Source organism: Equus asinus, chromosome 25 (assembly GCF_041296235.1).
Source record: "Equus asinus isolate D_3611 breed Donkey chromosome 25, EquAss-T2T_v2, whole genome shotgun sequence".
Classification (NCBI taxonomy): domain Eukaryota; kingdom Metazoa; phylum Chordata; class Mammalia; order Perissodactyla; family Equidae; genus Equus; species Equus asinus.
Genome location: NC_091814.1, coordinates 24,402,518 through 24,430,398, shown reverse-complemented (window position 1 = coordinate 24,430,398; position 27,881 = coordinate 24,402,518). Strand labels below are relative to the sequence as shown.

The window sequence follows — 27,881 nt, the reverse complement described above, 5'->3', positions numbered from 1 at the left end:
TGCTCATCATTCTACTTGCCAGTTATACATAATTAATAGATCTGTGTATATATTTTGAGAGAAATAAATTCTTTTTTCCAGATGAATAGTGTGATTTTTCTCAGTAGAAATTCTCAGTGTGGGAATTTTACTACTGGTTTTAGAAGTGAGTCAAAAGTCAGACAACTATTTGATTATGCCTTTTTTAAAAACTAAAACATGGTTTTGAAGAAGACTCCATTTATTCAACTGTCTGGTTGCAATTATATAACACTGAAATGGAATGAATTGCAATGAAAATGCAAGGTTGTAAATACATTTTTAAGAAAATAGATTATGGTCAGGCCTTTAAGGAAAAATCAATTTACAAGAGTAAAAGGGACAACTCTCAGGCACAACTCTTTTAGGCAACCAGACAGCTTGAGCAAAACATGTCTAAAACAGGACAGTTTCCAAACATATCTTCTTTGGGATAGCCCTTTTATGAAACTGTGATCATCAAAAGCAGTTGTATCAACATTCTCTTCTTATTAAAACCAACCCACTTACTTGGTTGGTTTGCTTCCTGCCCTTCTGCTATATCCTCTCCAACTAAAATAGTGTTTCATTGCTAGTAAATTCTTCTTGACTTTCTTTACATGTAAATTACTTTGAGATTAAATATAACTACAGTTTAGCCTTGTAGTCATTTGTTCCCCTACTTGGGCCTTTAATAAGGATAGGGTAGAATGAGAGTTACAATTTTATTTTTATTACTCATGTACCACACCAACGTAGGTACATGGCGGACGGAGGGAAGGTGAAAGGTAAAAACAACTCAATGAAAGCACTGGTCAAATTAGGGAATGTATCTGCTAATGGCCGAGTTCATTCCCTGATGAAAGATGTCTACAAAGTAGCTACCATTAAAAAACGATCTCTTCTATGTTCTATTTTGTTGAACTACTTATCAAGCATGAAAGAAAGGAAATTGAGCAGTTTTACCAAAACATAAGTAGAAATAATTTAAAAGCAGGAAATGTTGACTTACAGTACAAGGAGAACTTCCAGAATCCCTTTTTAAAAATAGCAATAGCTTTTAATTCATTATCCACTGCTCTGCCAACCATCTGCAATCATTTTTTAAAAAGCTTTTTAAGTGTACCTAGCATTTTATTTTACTTCAATGATCTTCCGTGTGAAGACTTCCTCAGACAAAGAAAGACTTTCTTGCAGCTTCACTAACCTGTTTCGACTCTCTTATGAGACAAAGGAAATTAAATAATAAAGAGAATGAAAAATGGAGAACAATCAATTACAAAAATTAAATTGGCATGGAGAACACAGAATGATGTGACTAGTATTTTCTAAATGACATTAATTTCACACCCATATCCTACTCTCTTTAGCTATTTCTTATATAGACTTCTTTCCACAGCTCAAAACCACAAAGTAGAATCATTATACATTATAGTTTCAGACTAGACATTGACCTGGGAATGTAATTTACTTTGCTAAAATTGGAAAATCAAATTCCTCTTCCCCAAAATCCTTACCCAAGGCACGACATAAACCAGGTGCTCAATAAAATTTGACTTTATGTCCTCTACCACCCTCTCCTAAATTCTATGGGCTCCACTTAAGTCAGAGAGAAGTATCAAATCCACAACTCATTTTCTTTCCAAGTAACATGTAACTTTTGAACTCAGGGCAGAAAATGTATTTTATTCAACTTTCTCAAATCCTTATATTGCTCAAGATGAAAAACTTTGATATTAGAAATGTCTGAGGCCGGCCCCACGGCCAAGTGGTTAAGTTCGCAAGCTCTGCTTCGGCAGCCCAGAGTTTTGCCAGTTTGGATCCTGGGTGCAAACATAGCCCCTCATCAGGCTATGCTGAGGGGGTGTCCCACATAGCACAACCAGAAGGACCTACAACTAGAATATACAACTACGTACTGGGAAGCTTTGGGGAAAAGAAGAAGGGAGAAAAAAAAGAAGATTGGCAACAGATGTTAGCTCAGGTGGTAATCTTTAAAAAAAAAAAAAAGAAATGTCCTCAAAACATCTCTGCTCTTTCAATAAACAGGTGCCCAAACTCTTTTGTGCCTACATAACTTATACTCTTCAGATTATAAATGATATATTTATAATACAGCCTGTCAAATTCATATGCCTAATAAGCCAAAGAAATTTCTCTGGATCTTGGAGAGTTCTATCGGTTGATTTTTGCATGTGTTTTCCTTTGTAGAACAATTGTTGAAAAGGAGGTTGATAATTTCAATTTACTTCTTACTGTGAATTCCAAATCTCAACTAATGTGGTAGAAAGATGACCCAGAACACATTTTAATTATTTTACATTTGAAAAGATTCAACTGTGCTTGCCAATTGTTTTTGATCATATAAAGAATTAAAATAGTAAAATCCTTCAAGTGACCACAAAGTAATGACCAAATAACATTTACTTTACTTATTCTGTCATTCAACAAACATGCGTCTATCAAATTCAAAAGACTGTATTACATTGTATTATACTGCTTTCAATGAATGTGCCTAACCTTATAGATAGGAATAAAGTGGTATAAAAATCTATCTTAAATTCTGGAGTCCCAAGTATTTTCAATATTTGCACATCTGTCTTTAATACTGAAATAACAATATAACAATTAACCAGAACATATTTTATACAATGAATTTAAATCCTGGCTCTCTGCTACGCAGGGTTGTCTAAGTGGTACAAATTACTTTCTTGAGCTTTAACGTCTTCATCTATAAAATGAAGATAATACTTAGCCGGCAGCTGAGCAATATATGAATTAACAGAGATGGAAGTGTCTCATCTTGCAATGTTTCCTATGCCAGGCACTGTTCTAGGTGCTGGGGATATGGTTCTAAGTGGCAAACAAACAAACAAGCCTCCTGTCCTTACAGAGGAGGAGAAGCTGGCTCAGCTGACTGAGGAGGAGACACAAGAGGAAAACTAGACAAGTCACGGTATCACAAAAGCCTACAAAATAAAGTCTTTCAAAAAACGGGGAATGTACAAAATGTACTTGAAGGGACTGACGGCAAAGGGACACAAGGAAAGTTTCCGAAGTAATAAAAACATTTATATCATGAAATATTTATATCACGATTGACATGATGGTTTCACAACTGTTTATATTTGTCAAAACTCATTAAATTACACACATAAAACTGGTGATTTTTATTGTATGTACATTATACCTCAATAAACCTAATTCCTAAAAAAATGTACTTGTCATTAAAGAAAATTTAGAGAAAAAGGCAGGGGAGCTGTTCTAGATGAAAGACTAATAAAGAGGTGTGACAAGTGGATGTAATGAATCATCTTTGACTGGATTCTGAATCCCTCCCCCTCAAAAAGCTATAAAGAATATTTTGGTGGTAAATGTAGAAATTCGAATATGGACTATATATTAAACTGTATCAACGTTAAACATTTCTTTTTTCAGTGTGGACATTTTATTGTGCTTATATAGGAGAATATTCCTTTTTTAGGAATGCATATTCAAATATTTAGGGATAAATTTTCAGAATGTCTGCAACCTACTCTCAAATAGTTCAGAAAAAACCATATGAGTGTAAATAGATAAACAGATAAAGATGAAGCAAATGTGGAAAAATGTTAACTATTGGTGAAGTCTAGGTAAATGGTCTCCAAATATTCACTGCACTCATCTTTTAACTTTTCTGTAGATTTGAAATTTTAAAAATAAAAATTGGAGGGCTGAAAAAAAGAGGGAATAGTCAACCATGTCAAATAGTGTTGAAAGGTCAGGTAAAACGAGGACAGAGACATGATCTTTGGCTTTGGCAAGATATTGGTCATCAGTGACCCATTTGCAAGAGCATTTCAGTAGAGTGAGAGGCAAAAGCTAGATATGAATGGGCAGAGGAGAGAATGGAAGATAAGCAAATAGGGGCAATGAGTACAAGTAACTCTTTCAAGAGTTTTGTTACAGAGGGTAGCAGAGAAACATGGAGTCAAGAGAGTCACGGAGGACATGGAGTCAAGAGAGTCTCCCTACACCAAGGATAACATTAAGACATTTTGTATGTTGATGAGAATGATCCAGTAGAGAAACTGATCACGCAGGATAGAAAAGGTATAAATGCAGGAGCAAAGTCTTTGAAACTGTGAGAGGAGCTGGGATGCAGAGTCCAAAAGGAAGTAGTCCCCTTAGATGATGGTGCTGATGATGACAATGACAACAAATGACAAAGGTGATAGCAGTGTCTAACCTGAAAATAGCTGGCACTAATTAAAGCATTTTTACTCATTTAATTCTCACATCAACTCTAAGAGGAAAGTATTAGTAATATCTTCTTTTACAGATGAGGAAGCTGAGGTACAGAAAAGTTAATTATCTAATTCTAAAAAGTTAATACATATCTAATAAGTAGCAAGGTTGAGATTTAGAACCCAACAGAAGAGATTTTCCTTCAGTGCAACAAGAAGGCAGGCAGAGTTTGTGGGTGTAGATGCAGCTGGGCTCTTGGTAGTGGAAAGATGAGGTAGCTCTTGTATGATTACATCTATTTTCTCAATGTAGCATTTGGTGAGTTCACCAGCTAAGGGAGTGGGGAGAGGGGATGTTGGAGATTTGAGAAAAGGAGATGAGAAATTCTTGTTTCAGCGAGAAGGTAAGTGAATTTACTAGCAATGACTGGCAGTATTGAATGCCCCTTTAGAATTAATGGTCATAAATCTGAAGTGAATCTACTTGTCCTGACTAGATGATATTTTCTAGCAATTTTCAGCTGCTTGAAAGCAGGCATAAAGAGGACAGTTGGATTTAACTAGGGTGGGATTTTTTACAGACAAGTGGGACCTAAGAAAAAAGGAGCCAGGGAGTAAGCGGGGTTCGCAAGAGAGTGCTGATACTATGGGACATGGGATCTAGGCTAGGTAAGAAGTGGTGTATGGCCATTAAGGATGTGATGGATACAGAAAAAGAGGTAGGGTCAGAGGACCGGAGATTTGTGAGGTCAGAAAGTAGTTGGAGTGTGGGTAGTACGGTAAGAGAGTAAGTAAAAGTGGGATGCTTGAAGAGATTTCAAAGGGAGTGCCATTATTGATGATGATGAGGTCTAGAGTATGGCCGTGTGGATGGGAGGCAGGGGTGGTGCAGAACAGATGACTGGATCAAAAGAGGCCAGAGTGCTGGATGAATCTTCTAAGTGGACGCTGAAGTTATACAGAGATGACAGAAGCAGCAGTAGAGAGTCAACAGTGAAGGTGGGGTAGAAGAGCACAACAAAGAAGGGTACGAGGAGTAAAGTCTGATGTTATATACTTGCAAGATGTTAGGGAGACTGAAGGAGAGCTAATTTGGAAGCTGTAGTGGGGAGCAAGGATACTACCCACTCCACCTGCAGGCTCAGAGGTACATGAGGTGGGGAAGAGAAACAAGGCTCTAATTTGAGAAGTATCCTCAGCTAGAACAAGAAGGTGAAGGGACTGTTCAGAAAAGAGGCTGAGGATGTAGCACAGTATTTGACACATGGTATATACTCAATCCATATTTCTTGAATTTAAATTTTAACTTTTCTAATAATTTACCATAGCATAAAAAGAAAAAAACCACAACTTATGTACAATGAAATCCAATTAAATTAAAAAGGAAATGATCCTCTAAGGATTATATTTTTTAAATCCTTGAAAGGTTCATTTTCAAAAATTAGTCCCTTGGCCAAGATAGAATCAAACAGCATCTTATTGTTTTTGGCTTAATATAAACGGATAGCTCACTGTTATAAAATAAAACCAGGCATCTTCTTACATAAGAATCCAGTACCAGAAACACAAAATTAAGTGAATTCTGCCTTGTTAAGACATAGACAATAGCCTTTCTGAACACAGCTGACCGGAAGTTAAATCTATTATCATTCAAGCAGAGAAAGCTAGGTATCTATGGAATAAGAATAAATGATATTTCCTAAATATACTCTTTGGAGTGTAATATAGTACACTTTGGAATATACTGTCCTTCTTGAAGTAGGAGTTGATGGCTCAGTGAAAGCTTCAGAGGTATGCCTTTACTGAAGGAAGATAAGTTCTTCTCAGTGTTACAGTTTGGTTTTTTAAATTTGTTCTAAATGTCTTTGTAAGACTAACATAATTCTTTTATGCTTTCACAACAAAAATAAAATACTGTATGTCTATAAAGTTGCCTCCTAAGCATTTCCAATAAGCTGCCTATATACAGCTCGTTGAAATTCTATAGTCCTCACGGTCTTAAAATGTAGAATGAATATGTAATACTTTTTCTCTAAGACTAAATTTTATTGGAATTTACCTAGAATTCCAGTGTTTTGTTTTACAATTGTATTTGGTGGTTTAATGATGATCACCAATGAGAATGTGGACTGGCTCAACTGCAGGTTAGTTCAAACGGCTTTTCATTTTCATTTTACTCATAAACCATGAAGTTTTTACTACTAGACAGAAGATTTACTGGTAATTCTATTATAATAGATAAATGGATTTGAAAAGGATGGCCAATCCTCCTAGTTTCATTAGAGCCTAATACGATATGTCAAAGAAAGCAATTAGAAAACAGCACACACTGAGCTCATTTACAACACACAGCTGACATTGCAAGTAAGCTATTTCTCTTTTCTATGAAGAACCCAGCTGGAAGTAATCTCTCCTTGACTAAATTTCTTTAGTACTTTGTATATTCGTTATGGGACTTTTTCTTTGGATTACAGTGATTTCTGTGCTTATCTTATTTTTCCTTCTAGACTATAAGCAATGCCTTCACATCTTTGGATAGGCTCAAAGCATTATAGTATTATTTGTATTTTATTTAATACCCAGCACCAGTAGGAGAACAAAATGCAATAGTAATACTATCAATATCAAATTCATCAGTATGGGTAGATTCACTATTTATAAATATAAGCAGGCTTCTGAAGTTTGGTCTGGGAATCATATCACCATTTACATAATACAACTGCTTTGAGTTCCAAAACCTAACTTACAAATTCACTCTCAGAACACAGCAGGGACTTCTTACACTGCATGTATAACCAGAAAGGCCCCAGACAAGTCTGTACAGCAGTCAATATGCTAACTTTTCCAATTTTGTAAATGAAAGAGAATGAATTTTTTTCTTTAAAAAATATAGTAATTTAAAAATAATATTTTGTGACAACAGAATATTATTCTCTATTATTCCTCTCACAACAGAGGAAAAATGTTTCAAAATTAGTGTATGCTTATATATCTAACCAACTGAATATTTTAAATGTCTTTTAGTTAATCCAGAGAATTTTGGTTAAACAAAGCAAATCATGTCATTCATAAACCAAAATTTCAACTTACCATTTATGTTTATTGCTGGTAATACAATTGACATCTTTGGTCGTGTGGTCTTGTTATGGGTGGTAGCTGGCAACAGCAGGTGATCCTAAGATTAACAAAGAACAATCTGTTATATACAGCAATTGGCTTAGTCCTGTAACAGACCAAATTCAGAGTTTCTGAGATGCCAACATTTTACTGGGATCAGAAAAAATTACAGTTTTATCTGAACTTGGCTTAGGGGCAATTAACTACAAATCAGCTTACGATTCATTCATTCATAATGCAATAAACATTTATGAGTGTCGGTCAGTGCCAGGTACTACGTAGTATTCTTGGAATACTCCTAGATTCTGATAACATATATGCTGCAGTGTACTACAAAGAGTATTGGTCAAGCAGTCAGAACAGAGAAATTCTCATCAGTTCTGCCGCTGAATAGCTATATGATCTGGGTCTGTTTCCAGTCCTGCAAAATGAGGGAGCTAGACTAGATAATGTCACAAGATACTGAAGTTATCTATCCAATGGAGTCATTTTCAAACTTTTTTTAAGAGGAAGAATGTTTTTTTCCCCAAAAACATTCTGATCCCAAGCTATCGATATAAAAGAGAGATTCTCATTGAAGCGGGGCCAGGGCCTGGAGCTTTGCCTGGATAGTCTCCTCTTCTCCCTCTGAAGCAGCCACAGCATTAGACTGCTTTTTGTAAGTAACAGGTACATAGTAAAGAAGAAGTATACTTCTTGACCTTAAAAAGCATACAGTTTAGTGGAAGAGTTTTAAAAAATTATAAATGCATGTCTAGTACAATTATATAGTTCTTAGTATAATATTGCCAACCTTTGATGATCTAGAAGTGACCCAGGGCATCTGAGGTTTCTGGTTTCCAGTCACAAAAATACTAAAAGGAAGAATGAGCCAAGAGGAGTTTGGCTTCACAAAAGGGGGAAGCACAAGCGTTGTGGAAAAGGTATGTACAGCTCTGGTATTCGAAAGCTGATTATACATGACTTATGATTGTGATATTAACCACTGTTTTCAGGAACTCCCCTTCTGCCTAGCAAGCACAGGAATTGCCACGGTGAAAACAAAAAAAGGAAAAGATGTACATTAGTGTTTCTATTTAAGGGAGCATGGTTAAACTGAGATAAAGCTGAAGCTAACTCCTTTTGCATTCTTTTCTTGTCCCTTTGTTAGTTTGTTTCAAAATTCATTCAACAAACCCGCCAAATGAAAGGACTCATCAAAAGTAGGATCTGACACAGCTGAGAGTGACAAAAATTCCAACCAACTTAGTTCAAAATTAATGTGATTATGAAATGTAATTATCAGCAATGTGAAGAAAAAATCTAAACGTGAAGGACAAATTGAAATTGATGTACATGAACAGAACTGTTTACAAAATATTTCCAGTAACTGCCTGTGCTTTGTCTAATTCGAGGTAACATTTCTGTGAGAACTTGTTTTTTAAAAAGCAGGGAAAAGATGATGAAGTTCTGTTAGAATTCCAGCATTGCAGCACGGGAGTTTTTTTAAAAGTGCATTGTTAGACACAGAGATCACACATTTCCGAGAGTAAGATAACATATTATAACCAAGAAAAAACAAAATTTGCTGATCTTCATGCCATGAAAATTATAAATAGCTTAATTCCTATAATTAAAATATTGCTTCAGGGTCCCCAAAATTGAATGAGAAAACAAACCAACAAACTTGCAAGCCCCAAATTAAGGCTACTGTAAAAATAAACACAAAGATTCCATTGGTCATGGGTTAAGGTCAGGCTCAGACTTAAAACTGAGTTTCCTGCGAAGATCTAGTTGCCATGTAAACGTTGTTTTTAAACATGACTTTCTAAACATTGTTTCCTACTTTCTCGCTTCATTAAATTTTAAACAAGGTAATTATTTTTGCAGCAGAAAGCCAAAACACATTATTATTTATGAAAAAGAAGAATCACATCTTGAATGCATAAAAATTATTAGAGTTAGCCTGCCCTACCTGTAATTATTAAAGGTTTGCAAACTAGGGGGGAAACCTATAATTTAAAGTGCTCGTTTACCAAGAGGCCTAAAGATCAGAACTGCAGGGAATGAAAGCCAGTATACTACAAATTCTAATAATGCTTACCCTACATTAAAAAATAATTTATACACACGCTTGTGACAGTGTATGTAGTTGCTTCATTGAACACTTACTTGTACTTCTTCAAATTAAATGTTCCTTGGCACAACAATGAATCTTAAATTATTTTTTTTCTCTCCAACTGTATTCATCTCACTCCTTGTTTAGTATATCAATTCTACTAGCGACATCTTCAGAAACAAAGGAGCTCTATTTACTCAACCAACAAATATTTACTGACTTCTTAGCATTCACTAAAAAAATTTACTGAGCATAGTCACCTCCTATGTGTTTAGCTCTGTGCTCTAAGAGAATATTTTCTTTTAAAGAATATAAATTCAGGCTTTTATTTTGTTGTAGCAGAAACAGCCATTTGTCCCCAATATCTGCTCTCCCTTCTATAATATTAGAACGGAAATAGAACTTTCCATATTGAGTTGGGCACAAAGCAACCCAGAATAAAGACTACATTCCCTAGTCTCCTTTGTAACCAAATGAGGCCGTATATTCAAGTTCTGGTCAACGGGCTGTAAGGAGAAATGGTGCATGCAGTTTCTTTAAGGTGGTGATGATGGAAGGCAATCCTCTTCCTCCTGTTCTCCTTCTTGCTAGCTAGAATGCAGCTATGACTGCTAGAGCTGGAGTAGCCATCTTGGACCATGAGATGGAAGCTGCAATCTGAGGATTACGGGGCAAAAGATGAAGCCAGAGATTTGATGATCAAGGAGCTACCATAAGATCTCTGGAATTTACACATGAGAGAAATAAAATTCTAATTTGTCTAAGCCACTATTATTTTGGATTTTCTGTCCCTCATAGCTAAACCTAAACCTAATTCCTAGTTATAATATAAATTAGTGAAACAGCGCTAAAGCAATTTGGTTAAGCAGAATCTCAATAAGGGTTAAAGTAATCAGAGACAGCTGTACTCTTTCTTAACAGCATAAAAAACCCCATGTTTATTATTTAGCTTTCTTGATATACTTTCCCCCTGCATTTTACTTATTTATTAAAGAACTTGTAGAGGAAATTCAATCCTGGAAAAGTAGAGGTACAATTTGATGAATTTGAATGAAATTCTTTCGTTCCTATTAAGTTTAGTTAAAATAATTCAAATGCAACAAAAGTAAAGCTACTTAAAAAGAAAAGTAGAAAAAGGGTGCTGCTACAGAGATAAATATACTTGGCACTGTCATTCAAAACATTGTCACTAATTTTAAGATATCTTCAAATGGACTCCTTAAAAGCCTTTATAGGACTGAGATACCATGGGATATCTTCAGGGAGGAAACTATATGGACAAATACTATAATCAATGCTTTGTTAATCTTATTCCCAGAAGAGGTTAGAGAAACACTGGTGGGAAAACACCAAAACATTTCACTGTGGGAATAAAGCAGCAGTTTTTCAATGTTGTGCAACAGCACGCATGAAAAAATACGCCATTTTCATACAGGTCTCCCAACTCCCCCTTCCAAGCACTTTTTCAGAAAAAGACAAAATATTAGTGTATAACACAGAATCCAAAGTTATCTGTTTTTCTCTTTTTAAGAGAGCTAAAGCAACGGAGACTAACTTATCAAAAGAATGGGACTACAATTTGCTCAGATAAAGGTTATGATGATAATTCACAATAAAATTAAGATCCGACTAAATGTTGTGAAATGTTGATTCCACAAATTTGGGCAGAGCAGTAACTAATCTCAACCTAAACTGATGTACTAGATTAAACAACCCTTTCCACTCCTCCTCTAAAACTTATGCCCAGAGCACACTGAAGCTTCATGACTAGTTGTGTTTTTTCCAACACTACTTTTGCTAATTGTATTTGTTAGTGTAATTGTGTAATTTAGTAAAATATTAAAGTGATAAAATACAGTGTGAAAAGAAAGAGAGCAAGATTTAATAAAAGTGAATAGGTTAAAATTTCTCTCATTGCAAGACAACCATAAAAGACTGTGGAAAAAATCATAACAGTCTGCACTCAGATCGCTTAACAAATACCTTTAAAGTTCTTATTCTAATTTGAAGTAACTGGTCACTGATACTGGAAGTTATGGTTGATGTATTGTGAGTACAGTTTCTGCAGGAAAAGCAACATGGAACTCTACTGGATCTGGACTCAAAGAAAAGGCACTGGCCTTACACCAAGGTCTGGCAAATGAATTCACATTTATATAATTAAATGAAATAAAGATACATTTAATTTTAATGATGCCCTGCTTTAAGCAATTTTATTAACAGATCATCCACTAGTTTCTGTTGTACTAGGTAAGATAGCTTCTCCTGTATTAAGAAACTGACTCAGGTTAGAGCCTTTATCTTTGATAGAAAGGAATGTATTTAATATCTAATGATGTCCCTTCGGGGTGAGGGAAACACAGTCTGCAAAAGGCTGCACTTGTGACACCCAGCAGCTTTCAGCTGGATCAACATGTACCTCTACTAGTCAAAAATATTTGCATATCAGGCCTTTGCGTATTAACAACAATGGCTTGTTAACATTTTATATTTGGTCCATACCCACTGGAGTCCAGAGACGGGGTTGGTTTTCCAATATAGAGAACTGTTAAAACCAGATCAAAAATAAAAATAGCATCTATCCTCAGGCTTTGTATTAAATTTTCTCTAACCAATGTTCCTATCCTCGAGAGCTTTTTCCTACCATCACTCTACCTCATTTACCTTACCAAGTATCTTTCAAGCTGCCAAACAAATTGGAGAACATATCAAACCATAAAAATAAGAGGGCCAAAGCAGCAATTACAAGTAGGCCTTTCAAAGTTATTTATTTAAATTTATAACATTCTGAACTAAAAAAACTAATGTTTTCTTCCCCAGTAGTTATACTAATTGTTGACCACAAACCAAATAGTGTCCATTCATGAGAGCAATTAAAAAGCAAAGGCAATTAGGGAATTTGAAATCATTAAAATACACACACACACATAGTGACATATCCTGAAAATAAATATTGCAAAAAAAAAAAATAGAGGTAGTAAAATTAAGTAGAATGTAATCATTTACAAAGTCTATTAAAATGTCTATGATGTAGGCCTCCCCATCATAGTAAAAACATAAGCAAAGTACATTACTCATCCCAAAACTAGAAATAGTTAATTTAAATAGGTAATATGAATGCAGTATTTGTGCCACTAATGTATGCAATAAAACCACAGACCAATAAAAGGAAATGTAAAGCTTGCATCTGCACCGTTAGTATGCATGTCAGCCAGAGGAAGAATAAATCAAAACTATTAGTGCACAACAGATGGCCCAAGAATGAGCCAAGGTTTACATTTTGACAAGAGGAAAATTTTGACACTTAATTCAAACCTGATAATGCAGGCAAGATCACCAGAGGAAAAGTTAGCCTGAAATCCTCATAAGTGCAAACTCAAGTTTTGCTTTAAGATATGGTTCTCATATCAAACTCTGCACGAAGCCCCCAAACCTGCCCCACAGACCTTGACCTCCCCTTTTATTCAGACAAAAATGTGTAAGGTTGAACCACACAAAATTGTCATTTTTGTGGGTCAAATATCAGTCATTTCATAAGGTTCAACCTAACAGTTACATATGCCTCTTTTTTTAAAAAACCTGGCTTAATTTTGAGTTTCTTGGTCAAAATGGTTTCTCGTAAAAACTTTCCCAAGGATAAGACAGAAGCTTCCACATCATTCTTCTCTCTTGATGAGAGTTTCAGGGAAAGTGTTTCTAAACCAGGTCAGGATTGTTTTCCCTAAAGAAGGCTCTTCGACAAAATGTTGGTTCCATGCCTTGGATAGGTAGAGGGCCAGGAAGTCTTTGACCCTGTACTTCATTCAATAACTTGAGCTAATCAAAGTCCAAAACTGTGTCAGATAAAATACACAGCTTTTTCAAAGGCTGGACAGTGTGTGATTCAGGGAAATAAATTAGGACTCCTGAAATTTGTTATCAATCATCATTTGTAGAGTGCCAACAGTGGCAATTCAAAAACTGTCTTATTAAGGAAAAGGATCAAACACTGAATGCATAAAGAGTTTAACCATAGAAGAGTTTGTCAGACATAACGTTTACAAGATGTTTCATTTTAGAAACTCACTTTGCTCAACTACTAGTAGGAAGTGAATTTCTTGAACATTAAATTGCATCTTACAGATATGCTACCAAAGTCTGAGGCTACAGCAAATCGAGTCAACAAGCTTTCTGAGAGAAGAGATTATTAGGAAACACTTCACGGAAAAATCTGCATACAGATATATAAGAGAATTATTTTACTTTTTGTTGGAAAAAATGGGTAAAATGTTGGGTTGAGACAAAAAATTTTTTAAAGTTCTAGGCAGAGGTTATAGGAAGTGGGTAAACTCGTGCAGGAGTAGTCTCAAATGCAGTGAGTGTGTGAGCAACACAGCAGGGTGGGGAGGGAACACAGGGACATATTATTCTAGCTGACTCTTTCATATCAGTGATTTTACAACTTTCTCCAGGTTGAGAAAAAGGGGGTTCTACTTAGTTTAGATTTCTAAAGTTCTCTCTCCTTGCATGATTCTCAGTGTCTGGATACTCTCCCAGTCTTAACTGAAGATCTTGATCCTTTTCTTTCCAATTTTGATCTTGGTTTCACACAAAGAAACAGGGAGGACAGTGAAATATCCCTAAAGTCCATTTTAGGAAAGGTTGATCTTGACAAAGCAAATTAAGTGGGAAAAAAAAGTATGTCCCTTAAGTTTCTTTTAAGGCCCTTAAAATTTTAACCACAATCTGCAATAATCTGATTTATCTACCTTAGTGGACAAATTTTCTCTTGGAATCTTGAGTTAGCAAAATAGCCAAACTGAACACTAGTTCACATTGGAAGCCGAGCTTTATTGCCAGCTGCAATCCTCGTGAAGGATGGAGGTATGATACTTCATAGACCTTTTCTATAGTCCAGACCTGTTCCATAATCCAGAAGAGTTCTCTCTTCACACCACAGAATGTACTTTCCAGAACCTAGTACAGTTATCTTCATTCTCATCATAAATGGAACAGCAAGTTCTCAGTTTCCATTCAGTTTTAAAGTGAATTTTTGAGAGATAATGTATTTGTGGAAAATGAATAAAAATTCTGTTTTCATTGTTGGGTTAAATATTTCTCTAGAAAGAATTTTAACTGAATTTTAGGTAGTAATGGCTTAAAGGGCAAACTAAGGTATAAAAACATTAATTCTAAATTCTGTAATAATTAGGTATCCTTCAGAAAATATTTAATCCTATGGTCAAAGGAAGCCAGGATCAGGAGTGAACACGGTGACAGCAGTATGTCCTTCTAAAGGAGACATTCCTAACAAAGGATACATATCAGAATCACCTGCAGGACTTTATAATGTGAATACCCAGGGTCACCACCCCCTTAAAAAAATTCTGATACAGTAAGTCTGAGGTGGGCCAAAATTTTGCTTTTTTAACAAGTACTCTTGGTAATTCTGATGCAGACAGTTCCAGAATGCTGCTTTCACAAGCACTGGCCAGCATGACATAGACAGAGATCAGGAGCATGGACTCTGGAGCCAGACTGCCTGGGTTTGAATTCTGCCTCTACCACCTAATTTCTAGCTGTAGGATGCAGGGCAAGTTCGTTCATCTCTCAGTGCCCTTGTTTTCTCATTAGTGAAACAGGAACAGTAACAATACCTACTGCATGGACTGTTTATAATGATGAAACAAGTTAATACCTTACAGCACTTGGAATAGGGACTTGCATGTAGAAAGCACCATTACAAGCGTTTGATAATTTTTTTGAGAAAAGGAACAAAAAATTTGAAGTCAGAGAAGTCTTTGAGGAAATGTAACACGTAGGATGAGCAGGGATGCTGACACTGTTACCTAGGTTTATTCCTTTCCACCTCATAGTTGAGAGCCACTGTTCCACTGCTGAACAGAAACTGGCACTCACGACTGATCTCAACTCCTGAGGCTAGAAATGAAAGCTCTTTATAATTTAGTCCCTACTCATCTGGCCTTTTTCTATCGTGATCTCTTGCTATTCCTTTTCACAAACACTAGTGTTAATCGTCATAGGTATTCCCTATGAATTCAACGAAGAAAAGAGGACACCCTCATATTTCACGTCTTTTAATTTAAAAGATGACGGGGGAAAATAATTGAAGCGCAAGTATTCAAAGCTTCTACTCTATCTCTGTGCTTTTTCTAAGGATTTTTTTTAAGTGCTGCTGGATTGTGTGTGTGGTACGGGCGAGGTTATAGGTGGAAAGGAGAGTTGGAAGAAGCTAAATTAGTTTAAATTTTAAAAGGTGTGAGTTATCAGCAGGGAAAAAAGGTCTGGAAGTTATAAAGGTAGAAAAGAGATGGATAAAGAGGACTAGCCTGAGCTGCAGCCTCTGTGAGAGAGATTGGAGAGAGAGGAACAGTGACTATGGTGTGTGCACAGAGTGGGGGCAAGACAGACACTTTGCCATCTGTTGTTTGATTTAATATTCCCTTTGCTGTATCTTCAAGAGACTTCATTAAAGGCCTACAATACTTATCAAGTTTTTGAGGTTTTGGATTTGTATTTCTTTTGGATGCGTCACCGTGCCAAAATCAGTCTCAAGAAAGGGCAAGCAAAAAAGTCCAGTTTTATTTGAATTATACAGATCAAGGGACTTGTCCTCTGCAGAGACTTGGAAATGGTCTTCCGGCAGAGAAGCACCTTTAAAAACCAAATTAAATCCTAAGACCAAAAAAAAAAAAGTTTTCACAGGCCTAGTTATTTGTAGAATCTGGGCAGCCGCTATCTGTAGAACACACGTCTTTCTCTGCTGCTCTCCGCTGCCATGTCTCCTCCGCCTCCTAAGCCCTGGCCTGGCCCAGCCATGGGCATCTGCCGTGGCCCGAGGCAGTTTTTCCCCAGCCTTAACCCAGTTTCCCCTTCTGCCTGTATTTGTCTCTTTCTCCCTCTGAAGGGTCACAGCTACTCCTAATATTCACCCAGGTCTGGCTGAGACCAATCTCACCCCTAAAACTATGCTCCTCCCGCTGGTTCAGGAGTGTTGCCTCCATTGCTTCTGTGGTTTGACCAGGTTGCCATCCTGAATCCCAATGTAGGTTACAGGGGCCCAGAGAGGATCTGGGGAGAGGAGAGGACATTTAAGAGCCTATAAAGCAGGGGACATGAAAGCCAAGTTTTTAATTTGATACTTTTGATATTTAACGTTGGTAAGGCAAGCCATCAATTATATTCCTAAGTTAACTAAATAATTTTCATTTTGGTCATGTGAATTTTAAATTAGTTTCACTAAATCTTTAAGATTTTGTACTTAGTTTTTATAGTACTAGCTGCTGGTTTTGGCTATCCAGCATGTGAATATCTTGTCTGTTGTCAGCATCACCATTGAGTGGCTTTTTGTGAGGGAAATACCTCCAACTACAGAAACCTGAAGAGGGGAGACATAATTTCTCTCCCAGCTCTCTGGCAACTAGGGCACAGACATGGGACCTAAACTTGGCCAATCAGATACTCCCTTAAAATTCAAAGACTTGGGCATTAGTGAATAAAGACTCAGAGAAGTTGAGATTATTCATAGCAGAGGTGGGAGCGTGCCACTGGCAGCAGTGCAAGCAGCTGTGGCATTGTCCAGTGGTGTGTTGTCCTGAACCAACTTCTTGAGCTGAGACAACGGCTGTGTTCTTTGCTGTGTGGCCTCCTTTGGTTCCCACGAGTGTTCTGAGCTGAATTCTCCAATATTCCATGGAGTCTGTGAACTAACAAATAGCCTTCCAATACATTTCCTTTCTGTTTAACATAAGCAATTTCTGCTTTAGCTTAAGTTTATAGTAGGTTTCTGTTGTTTACAACCAAGAACCATTACAGGCCCAGTATTGGAATTTCATTTCTGACATATTTGATATTGCTTGGTTAATGTCTGACCTAACATTTTCTAAAAACATTAATTTTAATTAGATTAATCATGATTTATTTTACGTACATAAAAATACAATAGATTGAGACATAAATCAATGGACCCCCTTATCTCCCGTTTGATCCCCAAAGTAATGAAGACTGACTCTATTTTACCACTATGCTACTGAAACTGTCCTCAAAATATTGTATTCTAACTGGTAAACCCACTTGCTTTCCTCCAGTCCTCACCTACCTTCTCTCTGAAGCATTTAAAACTTTGAACTTTCCCTCCTCAAATTCTTAGTTCTCATTTCCCTCCAACTTCTTTTTTTCTTTGCTGCCTTCTCTTCCACCCACAACTCACACTAAATGTTAGTGTTTCTTAGAGGAAAATCTTTTTTCAATCCATATCCTTTCTTGGCATTCTCATCTAGTCCCATGACTTGAAATATATGTCTAGCTCAAACCTCTCAAACCTTAATTCAAGACCCATATTTACAACTGCTTACTAGACCATCTCCACTGGAATATTCTGTAGGTCTTTAAACTACAATTTCTCTTTCCCCTGGATTTCCTATTTTAATTAACTTCATCAAATTCTATTTACCCAAAGAGAAACCTACAATGATCTTGGACTCTTCCATTGTTCTTACCCCCAACACTAAATATGTCCTTTCTCATTCCCAAGCCTAAGTCCACATTAACCCCTCTCATCTACCTCTACTCACTCCTTGGCAATCTCAGTTAGTCTCAGGGTTTTAAACATTATCTAAACATTGATGACTCCCAAATTTATATTTCCAGCCCATCTCACTCCCTTGGCCTTGATTCCTATATCCAACTGCCTACTCAAAATATCCCCTTGGACATCTCCAAGTTAAGACATCTAAAGCAAGCCCCTGATATACCTCTCAAATGTGCTTCTCCCATTGTGTTTCCCATCTCAATGGCAATGCCATTTTTCTCAGATACTCAGACCAAAGGTCTTGTAGTATTCTTCTCATGTTCCATACCAATCCACCAGTTAAACCTATCGATTCTACCTTCCAAACATATTCAGAATCTAACCATCAGTCCAAGTCATCGTTATCTATTATTTTATAATTACAATAGCCTCCTAAATTGTCTGCCCATGTCTGATCTTTCCTACTTGAAGTCTATTCTCATTACAGCAACCAGAATCATCCTGTTAAAATACACATCAAAATGCTCCAATGCCTTCCAATCACAGAGTGAAATTAAAATAACCCTAACAGGATTTAAGACTATGTATGTTCTGACCCACCTACTTACTTCTCTGACATCATCTTCTGTAGTTATTTCTCTTATTTATTCTGTTCCAGCTGCAGCAAGTGCTTTTCTTGTTCCTCACATATATTGAGCATGTTCCTCTTTCATGCCCTTTGCACTTGCTGTTCACTCTGGAATATCCTTTTCTCAAATATGTGCATGGCACACACTTTCACCCTCTTCAAATCTTCATTCAAATGTCAACTTCTCAGTGAGGCTGTTCTTGGCTATCCTAGTTAAATTGCACAGACATATTCCCACCAAACACACTCATGTCCTTCCCTTTCTCTGCTTTACTTTTCTCCCAAACACTTACTGTCTGTCTTTACAAATAAGATCTATGACAGCTGATATTTTTATCTGTTTTGTTAATTGCCAAATCCCCAGGACCTATTACAGTCTTTCATACAGCAGGTATCCAAAAATGGTTTATAATATAATTAAATTAGCTACAGGAGTGCTACTACAATAGCTTTTTAACTAGCTCTTTGCCTCAGGGAGGCAAGGGGCCCTGAGACCCTTTCAATGGGTCTGCAAGGTCAAACTATTCTCATAATAATACTAAGACGTTATTTGCCCTTTTTCACTCTGTTTAAATTTGCACTGATGGTAAAAAAAAGCAAGCAAGGTAAACTGCACGAATCAAGGTTGTGGCACCAAACTACACCAGTAGTCACCTATTCTTCACTGCCACATACTCAGTGTAAAAATAAATCAATGAATGAATGACTACAAAAATTAAAAGCCAATTTCAATTAAGAGTATCCTTATCAAAGCAGTCAAAATTATTAATGTTCTCTGTGATGAAATGGGAACTATGTAAAAAAAGTTCTGTTGCCTACAGAAACATGATGGCTGTCTCAAGAAAAAGCACTTAAGCGACTGAGTTGCGAGCTGAACTACCCACTTTTTTCATGGAACACCACTTTACTTGGAATAGTCACGGACAAACTATTGTTATTCAGGCTTGGGCAGCTCTCAGACGTTTTTTTGAAAAGGAGTGAAGTAAGCCTGTTACTTCAAAGAAAACAGTAGACTATATGTACTACAAATGATAAGATTTGAGCTGTCAAGTGAAAAGCAGAATTTTGGAAACCTTGTATCCACCAGCATGAGCAAGACTTTCTTGATGTGATTGGTAATGATACTAATGAATGTGATTTTTTATATCGTATAATGATATGTATTAATATTTGGAAGCTCTGCATAACTCAGTGAACCAATATTTTCCAAATGAACAGTGCATGATGTGACAAAACCACAAGTGGGTAAAAGTGCCATTCAAAGTGCAAGCTAGGTCAATGGATTTTAATTTTACAGAGTATAAAAGTTCCACTGATATGATATCAGATTCCATATTGCAATTAATCTTTTAGGAAATGATCACTTGTTGAGTTTTGAAAAAAGACTAACCCATGATTATATGAAAACACTATTAAAATATTCCTCCCTTGGGGGCCGGCCAGGTGGCATAGTGGTTGAGTTCACACGCCCTGCTTTGGCAGCCTGGGGTTCGCTGGTTCGGATCCTGGGCATGGACCTACATGCCACTCATCGAGCCATGCTGTGGCAGCATCCGACATACAAAATGGAGGAGGACTGGCACAGACGTTAGCTCAGCAACAATCTTCCTCACCAAAAAAACCCCCAAAAAACAAAAATACTCCTCCTTTTTCCAAATACATATCTGTAGTAGGGTAGATTTTCTTCATATATTACAACCAAAACAATATATTGCAACAGATTGAATGCAGAAACACATGAGAAGCCTGCTATTTTCTATTAAATCAGATATTAGAAATTTGCAGAACTTTAAAACAATACCACTTTTCTCACTAAAAAGAAATGCTTTTTGCTTTGGAGGATATAATTATGTTTCATTAAAAATGTTATTGATTTAAAAATGCAATTGTTTTATTATTTTCAAACAAATTGTTAAATAAATATTTTAAACATTTCTAGTTTTAATTTCTACGAATGGCTAATGACATTAAGCATCTTTTTATGTGTGCCTTTTGTATATCTTCTCTACTTAACTCCCTTGCCCATTTAAAAACTGGGTTATCTTTTTACTGTTGAGTTGTAAGATTTCTTTCTATATTCTGGATACAAGTCCCTTATTGGATATGATTTGCAAATAGTTTCTCCTATTCTGTGAGTTCTCTTTTCTTTTGCTTAATGGTGTCCTTTGAAGCACAGAACCTTTTACTTTTGAAGAAGTCCAATTTACCTATTTTTTTTTAAAGTTTCTTACTTGTGTTTTTTGGTGTTATATCTAATACATGTTTAGTTTTATAAACTTTTCCAGAGTGATTCCCATCAGCAAGGTATGAAGGATCCAGTTTCTCCACATCTTTGCCAGCATTTGGTTTTGTTACTAGTTTTCATTTTTAGTCCATTGTTAAGATACAAAGTGTCAAGTCCATTCTCAGCCTTCTGGGACCAAGTCCCACCTACCCGCTTCTCCGCTTCTCCTCTTTCCATTTCCGTTCTCTACCACCTAGGCCTAGGCAAATTAACTGCCCCTCATTTACTGTTCCCACAATCCCTTATCCCCATCACTGTTAAATCCTTAACATATTAGAGGTTTGTGTTCATATGTCTGTTTCTACTGGGCTGCATTCCTTCAGGGTAAGAGTCATAATGCTGAGATTCATAGGCCTCCTGATATTATATGAGACATTCTATTTAAATATGTATCTGCATTTTCTTGGGAGAGGGAGAGTCCAAGATGAAAAAAGATGAAGAATCACTGCTTTAAAGGTAAAACTCCACCCTCCAATTCCCAGCATCTCAGACTAAAGGTATTCCATAAATATTTTAGACTGAATGGCTCTTTTAGTGAAAAAAATTATCTCACTCAAAACTGTTTCACATCTTACTGACAAATGACTTTCATGCTATAACAATTACTTTATTTACACTGAAGCAGAAAGATTCACTTATAGGCATACCATGCTTCAATGGTTAGATTTTATTTATATTGAAAGTGAGAAATCTTCAGGAAAGCATTTTATAAGACAGTTTGTTCTCTCAATTAATGACGATTTCATTTCAGATTGTCATTTTATAACGTGCCAGAGATGATTTAATAGAAACGACTAACATCTGCTCTGGTCAGTTTATGGCTTCTCTATCATTATGGTTATTATTCATTCATATCCTTAGAAAATCTCTTTTTTACCCTTTATAGTCTTGCCTACAATTAAATGCACTCTTTTCCCAAAACATCTCAAATTCCACCAAAACAAATATTATTACCAATCTGTATTTATAGTATGATGAGATACACTAGGAATAAAAGGAATTTAGGGCTGGTCGCTACAAAGATGACTTCCAAGAGATAAGAATTTTGAAATGTTTGTATCCATAGCACTAGAATATATTGGCCAAATAAGAGAAGCTCATTAAACTTTTAAAAAGTGAATAAGTGAATGCGTGAACCTTTTTTCTTATTGTTAAAGGGAGTCTTGTCAACAGAACATGAAGTATACTCATTTCAAGAGACTTATATATCTAGAGATGTTATAATGTCTTGACAAATTCATTTATTTACAAACTTCCTTACCTATAAAGATGGCAAAAGCAAAACAAAACACACACACATCAAAGAGGATAAAAGGAGGAAGTTTAGAGCACCCAACTGGAAAATATGCTCATCCTCAGAAACAGTAATATGAGGGTACAACTGGAGGAGATCACCCTAACTGAAAGTCATTTACTCTCCTCATCAGAGTTCCGCTGTTAAACAGATGCTTCTAAGAAACAAACCACCATTTTAGGATACTGCCCAACATTTACCTATGGAAACCCTCAAAACAATGTAACAGAATCTAAGCTGGAGTTCACTCTCCCATGTGACTTCTACACAAGTGCTGATATGAGTAATTAATGGTGAAGTACAATAGGATATAAGGTATGCTGAGCCCTGCCCTGGAAGCCAGGTCACACACAAGAGTATTCCTCATAAACAGAGAATCTGAATAAATGGGAGGCCTTAAGCAAGATATTATACAAAGTAAGGCTCCTTATTCGAGCGGTTTTTTTTGAGGGGCAGAGGAATTTTTTCTCTAAATTTTGGACCTTTGCTCTTACAACAAGTAAATCTTTTATTAGGAAATATGGCTACAGATATGCTCGTTAGACCTACCAAATGGTGTGAGCTCTGACATTCACAGATCACGAAAAGTCACCTATTAACAGAGAACTCAAAAGATTGGTAGAATGACAATCTGAAATGGCTGAGTGGAGTATTAGGCTAATTATAAAGAGGAATGACAAACTAAAAAGGGAAACAAAAGCCTAAAATTAAGAAAATAAATAGGTACTATTATAAAAAAAAACCACCAGGGAAAGTGTCTAGGAAGTGAATGTTAGATACTAAACAGAGGTAAAGATATTCAACTGACTAATCCTAACCCTTTCTTTGTTTCGACATACAATTATTTGGCAAAGATATCAATCTGCTGCTTTCTAAAATGTTAAAACAAAAATCCAAAGCAGTCTAAAATTTTCCTGAAGTTTTTCTATTTCCCAACTCGTGCTATATCTGTGACATTCAGAAAGCATATAAATATAGACTATATATATAACTAGGAGATGTTAGCCAACAAACTGATAATCAGGTCCCAACTTCCTTCTCCAACCTTTTCTTATACAATACTCCCTAAATTCTAATAAACTCAAATTATTTGCTTTATTTCTTTTCTTTCCCACCACGTTCTTTCACGTATACTTAACTTTACAGCAAGGTTCCCTGGTCTGGAATGCCCTTAGTCTTTATTATTCTGTGCTGGGAATATCTTTTCCCCTTACATGACTCAGCTCATACAATTTTTGTCTTTGAAGTCTTTATGATCAACTCTCTCCCAACCCCAAAATCTCAGGTCTCAAGTCTCATGTAGAGGATTTTCTTAAGGGTCTGCTATTGCATTCAAAGAGTCAACCAAAATATGGCAGAAATTCTATTAGGCCAAAGCACAGAGTCATAGGCAGGAAGAAACTTCAGAGATCATGCAGCCCATACTGTCATTCAAAAAAACTGAGGCCCAGCTGGGATTTAGAATGAGCTCGGTCAACAATAACTTTATTCCAATATACCAACAATCACCAAATCAAACTAAATGTTTCTAAAATCACCAAGAAAAATGACAGTGAGACCTTCAAAGTGGAAAATACAATTCACTCATAAAAGGCAGTTTATCAAATTGCTGAGAGTGTTGGATTCTGCCCACTATCTGGGTAGGTTTCTGGGATGTTCCTAAATAAAAGGAAATCAATATCCATCAACAACTTAACAAATATCATCATCTATCAAGTTGTATTTGTCTACAATATAAAATTTCCGCTCTCTCCCTTGTGTACTTCTGGTCTTTGGTGTGTGATCAGACAGCATATGCTACCTTTAACATCACTCTAATTATATAAGATCAGGATGCTAAATAAACTGGGGAAAAAACTATCATCATAGATAATCTTTCTAGCCTCTAATTTATATGAATGACAGGTAATTATATGAAAGTAAGAACTAGGGATGGTTGTAAATGAAGGCGAGTTGAAGTAATTTCACATCAATATAGAGAATAATTTCAACCTTATCAATAAGACCCTAAAATGCATTTGCATGAACAATTCTAACATAGTCACATATTAAAATGTTAAAGTCAAAACAGGAATAGGAATGTTATATGTTAGTAATCATTTTTATATGTTTCAAGTCATGAGTAGTGAAAACTGTCTTGGAACGCAAGAATACGTCTTGGTCATTCAAAACTAAGTAGCTTTAAAAAATTATTTCACATAAGTACATACAAATACTTCATATGTATGACAAACAGGAAAACCTGTTTTATAGTAGTAAAGGATAATGTGTGTTGTTAATAGGACAGAAAAATGTATGAGTGGTTGACATAGTGGTCTGTTTCTATAATTTTAAACTAAACATCATAATGATGTTATTAAGACTATACAGCAAAAATATTCCCAAACGTAAGTTAGTAAATGCATTAATACTAATTGTGAACTCAAGACAACGTACAGAAAGAGTTTCATATACAGAATAAACAAAACAACAAATCAAGAAATCCTCAGGATACATTAATCAACAGACCAGTACAATTTGATGCTTTAATGAAGTACTACTTCTTGAAATTACTGAGAAGAGATTGAGACTGTATCTAAAATAAATCAGCCATTAATCTGACAATGTGGCTAAAAATTTCAGAACTAATTTTAGAGTAAATTTAGTTTAGAAATTAGTGAAGTTTCAAAGACACTAAGTAAAATAATTAGAGGAATAATTATATTCTGGCATTAATTCATTAAAAGGAACACCCATCTGCCTCTTACATAAAGACATGTTTAAATTGTTTAAATTAAGAGATCGAACATAGGATTACTGTGAAATAATACTAAAAATCTCAAATTTATCTTCTAGACAGAAGTTTTAAATTAAATCTTTTTGAATAAATTTAAATGATTTCTGAGATAGAAATGGAAGAGCTAAAAGGAATGAGTAATATAATATTTCTTTCTATGATAATTTCCATAGCCTTCACTTTTATCAAAGTTTTCAATTTTCAAATGTGACGTTTCAAATTTTTAAGTTTTCTTAAAGAGCTCAAGATCATTAATTTTGCACAAATCTTTTACAGAATGAGCATGTCTATGTGTGAACTTGCAAAGTAGAAAATTAGCACATACTATAAAATTCTAAGGAGACTTAAAAAAATAAATATTTGCTGGTTTTAATCAGGCTATTCTGACTTCATTTATTGCCAATACTCTTGATCTTCTTTCTGAAAGTATAAAGAAAAATTACATTCATAAATAATGTTTTATTCTTCCTATCATACTATTTGGTCTTTAGACTTCTTATAATATAACGCAATAATGTGGAGTTTAAATGCAAAAGATTGTATCGACTTACTGGCTTCTTATTGAAAATAATAGCTCCCAGCTCATGAGGCTCATAAAAATGGCTTTATAAAAGATCTTTTTTCATGCCATTTGTTAATTATATATAAGCATAACTTGAGTGTTACTCCTCCACAGAACAGTAACCATATATAGTCTGTCAAATTCCTCCAGTTCTGGACAGGTGCCTAACAGAAGTATTGGAGTAAGCTGTGAAATATGAAGGTAATGGGCGCAATAATTTTATGCTTGTCTCACAGCATAAAATGTAGGAAGAAAGCAAAGAAAAACATTCACCCATATCAAAGAAGCAGAGGAACAAAGTAGCCTGCTGAGTTTACTCTATTTAAACTGTTTAAAATTTATGAAATAATTTTTACCCAGAATGTTTTGTGTTTATTTTTATTAGCAAATACAAGTTAACAAAATCTAAGAGAATTCCTTTCTAAATATCTAACAAAATCTGTAACTTTTAAGTATTTAAGAAACTGTTTAGCTTTTTAAATACAAAAATTTGGAAGAGTAAAGCATTATGTCCATGACCTTAGAGAATCCGTGTTGAAAGGCAGGTTTCAGGGCTCTTCACTCTTTGATACACTAGACTTATTTCTCCATAACTCTTGGTTAGAAAAGTAATAAGAGAATTACTGATGCTGTTAATGGAGCGAGAGAGTTGTTTTCAAATGGGCTTGTAGAGCATGGGGATTCAGTACAGATGTTTGGAATAACTTGCAGCTGTTGCAGGGTGAATAGGCTTAATGAAATCACTGGGAATATTGAAGGAGAATTGCCAGGAGGACTTCAAAACATTTATATTATTGTGACATGAAAAAATGTTTAATTATAAGCCTGAAATTGGTCGTTGTTTAATTCTGAATCAGATTTTTAGACGTCTCTCACCATTGTTACATATTCCTGGGCACACATCACATACATGCTCACTTGTAGCAAAGTGCCTCACTTACTATATCTTACGAGAAAAGGGAGAAACAATTTTCTTTAGTTTGATCCCGTTTTGACTTAGTTCCACTTAATTCAAAACACTTTATAAACTTACTATATGCAAAACACTACAAGAGATAGAGAATTAAAAAACCCTCATTATTCTCAATAAACTTACCTAGAGAGGGTATACATATACATAAAAATAATACAAAGAATTATGGGAATTCAGTGGAATCATGGGGATTTAACTGAGTGTTCAAATGTGCTCCTTTAGAAAGAGCCTGACTTTACCTGTAGGTATTCATAGCCACCAGAGGTACATTCTTCTCTCAACCAGATAAAAACACTGGTAGGTAAGTGTCTCAATTTCCATAATTAGACGTCAAACTTACCATTTGGTTTCTAAAGCATGTGGAGCCACTCTGAATTAGCAATACCGAATACTAGTACTCTAGGCTCTCACCAAAAGCCTGGATAAGAGATATGACATTTAGAAGGTACGCCTAAGGGGCATGCTAGCCAACCACCCACTCCTTTGGGCCGTCCAAGTTCCAAGATCAATTTGGATTCTGAGCAGGCTTGATTCACAAAATGTAGCCTCTCTCTGAATGGCTTTTAGTGAGTTGTACGTTATAAACCAGATGACAAACCAATAAAAATTTTACTAAAAGTCAAAAGTCTACACTAAATGGAACACCATGTCTTCACAATATACCCCGTAGAAGGTTTTGGTTCAGCATCAGGGCTCATCTCAATTACCTTAGAAATCTTAGCTCTAGAGCAGTGCTGTCTAATACAAATTTACTGCAAGCCACTTATGTAACTTTAAACTTCCTAGTACACAATAAAAAAAGTAAAAAGAAACAGGTGAAATTAATTTTAGTTATCTATTTTATTTAACCCAATATATCCAAAATATTATTATTCAACATGTAATCAACATAAAAATTACTGAGATACTTTACTTTTTTTCCACATACTAAGTCTTCAAACTCTAGTGTGCATTTTACACTGACAGCACACCTCAGTTAGAACTAGTTACATATGAAGACTCGTGCCTATGGTATTGAACTGTATCAAGGATAAACTTCTTTTGGGAAATGGTCCTTTCAGCAGAAAACTAGAGCTCCTCTGCTTTCCCCCTTCATTCCGTAGGTTACTAGAAACAGCAGCCAGAACAACTCCACTTAGCAGTTCTTAGGTGGTGACTATTGGCGGCGGGGGGGAGTTAGTCAGTAGGATATTGTAAACCCAAATAATCAAAAGTGAAATAAACAAACTCTTGTACTATACTTCTCCTGGTCTATCTCTAAATGCTCCAATAGCACCATCCTCCAACACAAATGGCATTGCTGGTTGTATGGAATAACTCCTTCTCAGAAGGATATGAAACTAGAGGTATTGAAACTCCTGGGTTTTGTTTAATATGCATCATTTTTATGAACAAA

At 35.7% G+C, this 27,881-nt stretch overlaps 1 protein-coding gene across 10 annotated transcripts in view; it reads right to left on the bottom strand.

Annotated features, from left to right (window-relative positions):
- ATF6 (activating transcription factor 6) overlaps positions 1-27,881 on the bottom strand; it is a 212,333-nt gene that overhangs the window by 40,582 nt on the left and 143,870 nt on the right. For all 10 annotated transcript variants that reach the window (XM_070497520.1, XM_014841141.3, XM_070497518.1 and 7 more), the window contains one exon: positions 7,314-7,398. In XM_070497520.1, coding sequence (XP_070353621.1) covers positions 7,314-7,398 — 85 coding nt within the window. The remainder of the gene's footprint in view (positions 1-7,313; positions 7,399-27,881) is intronic.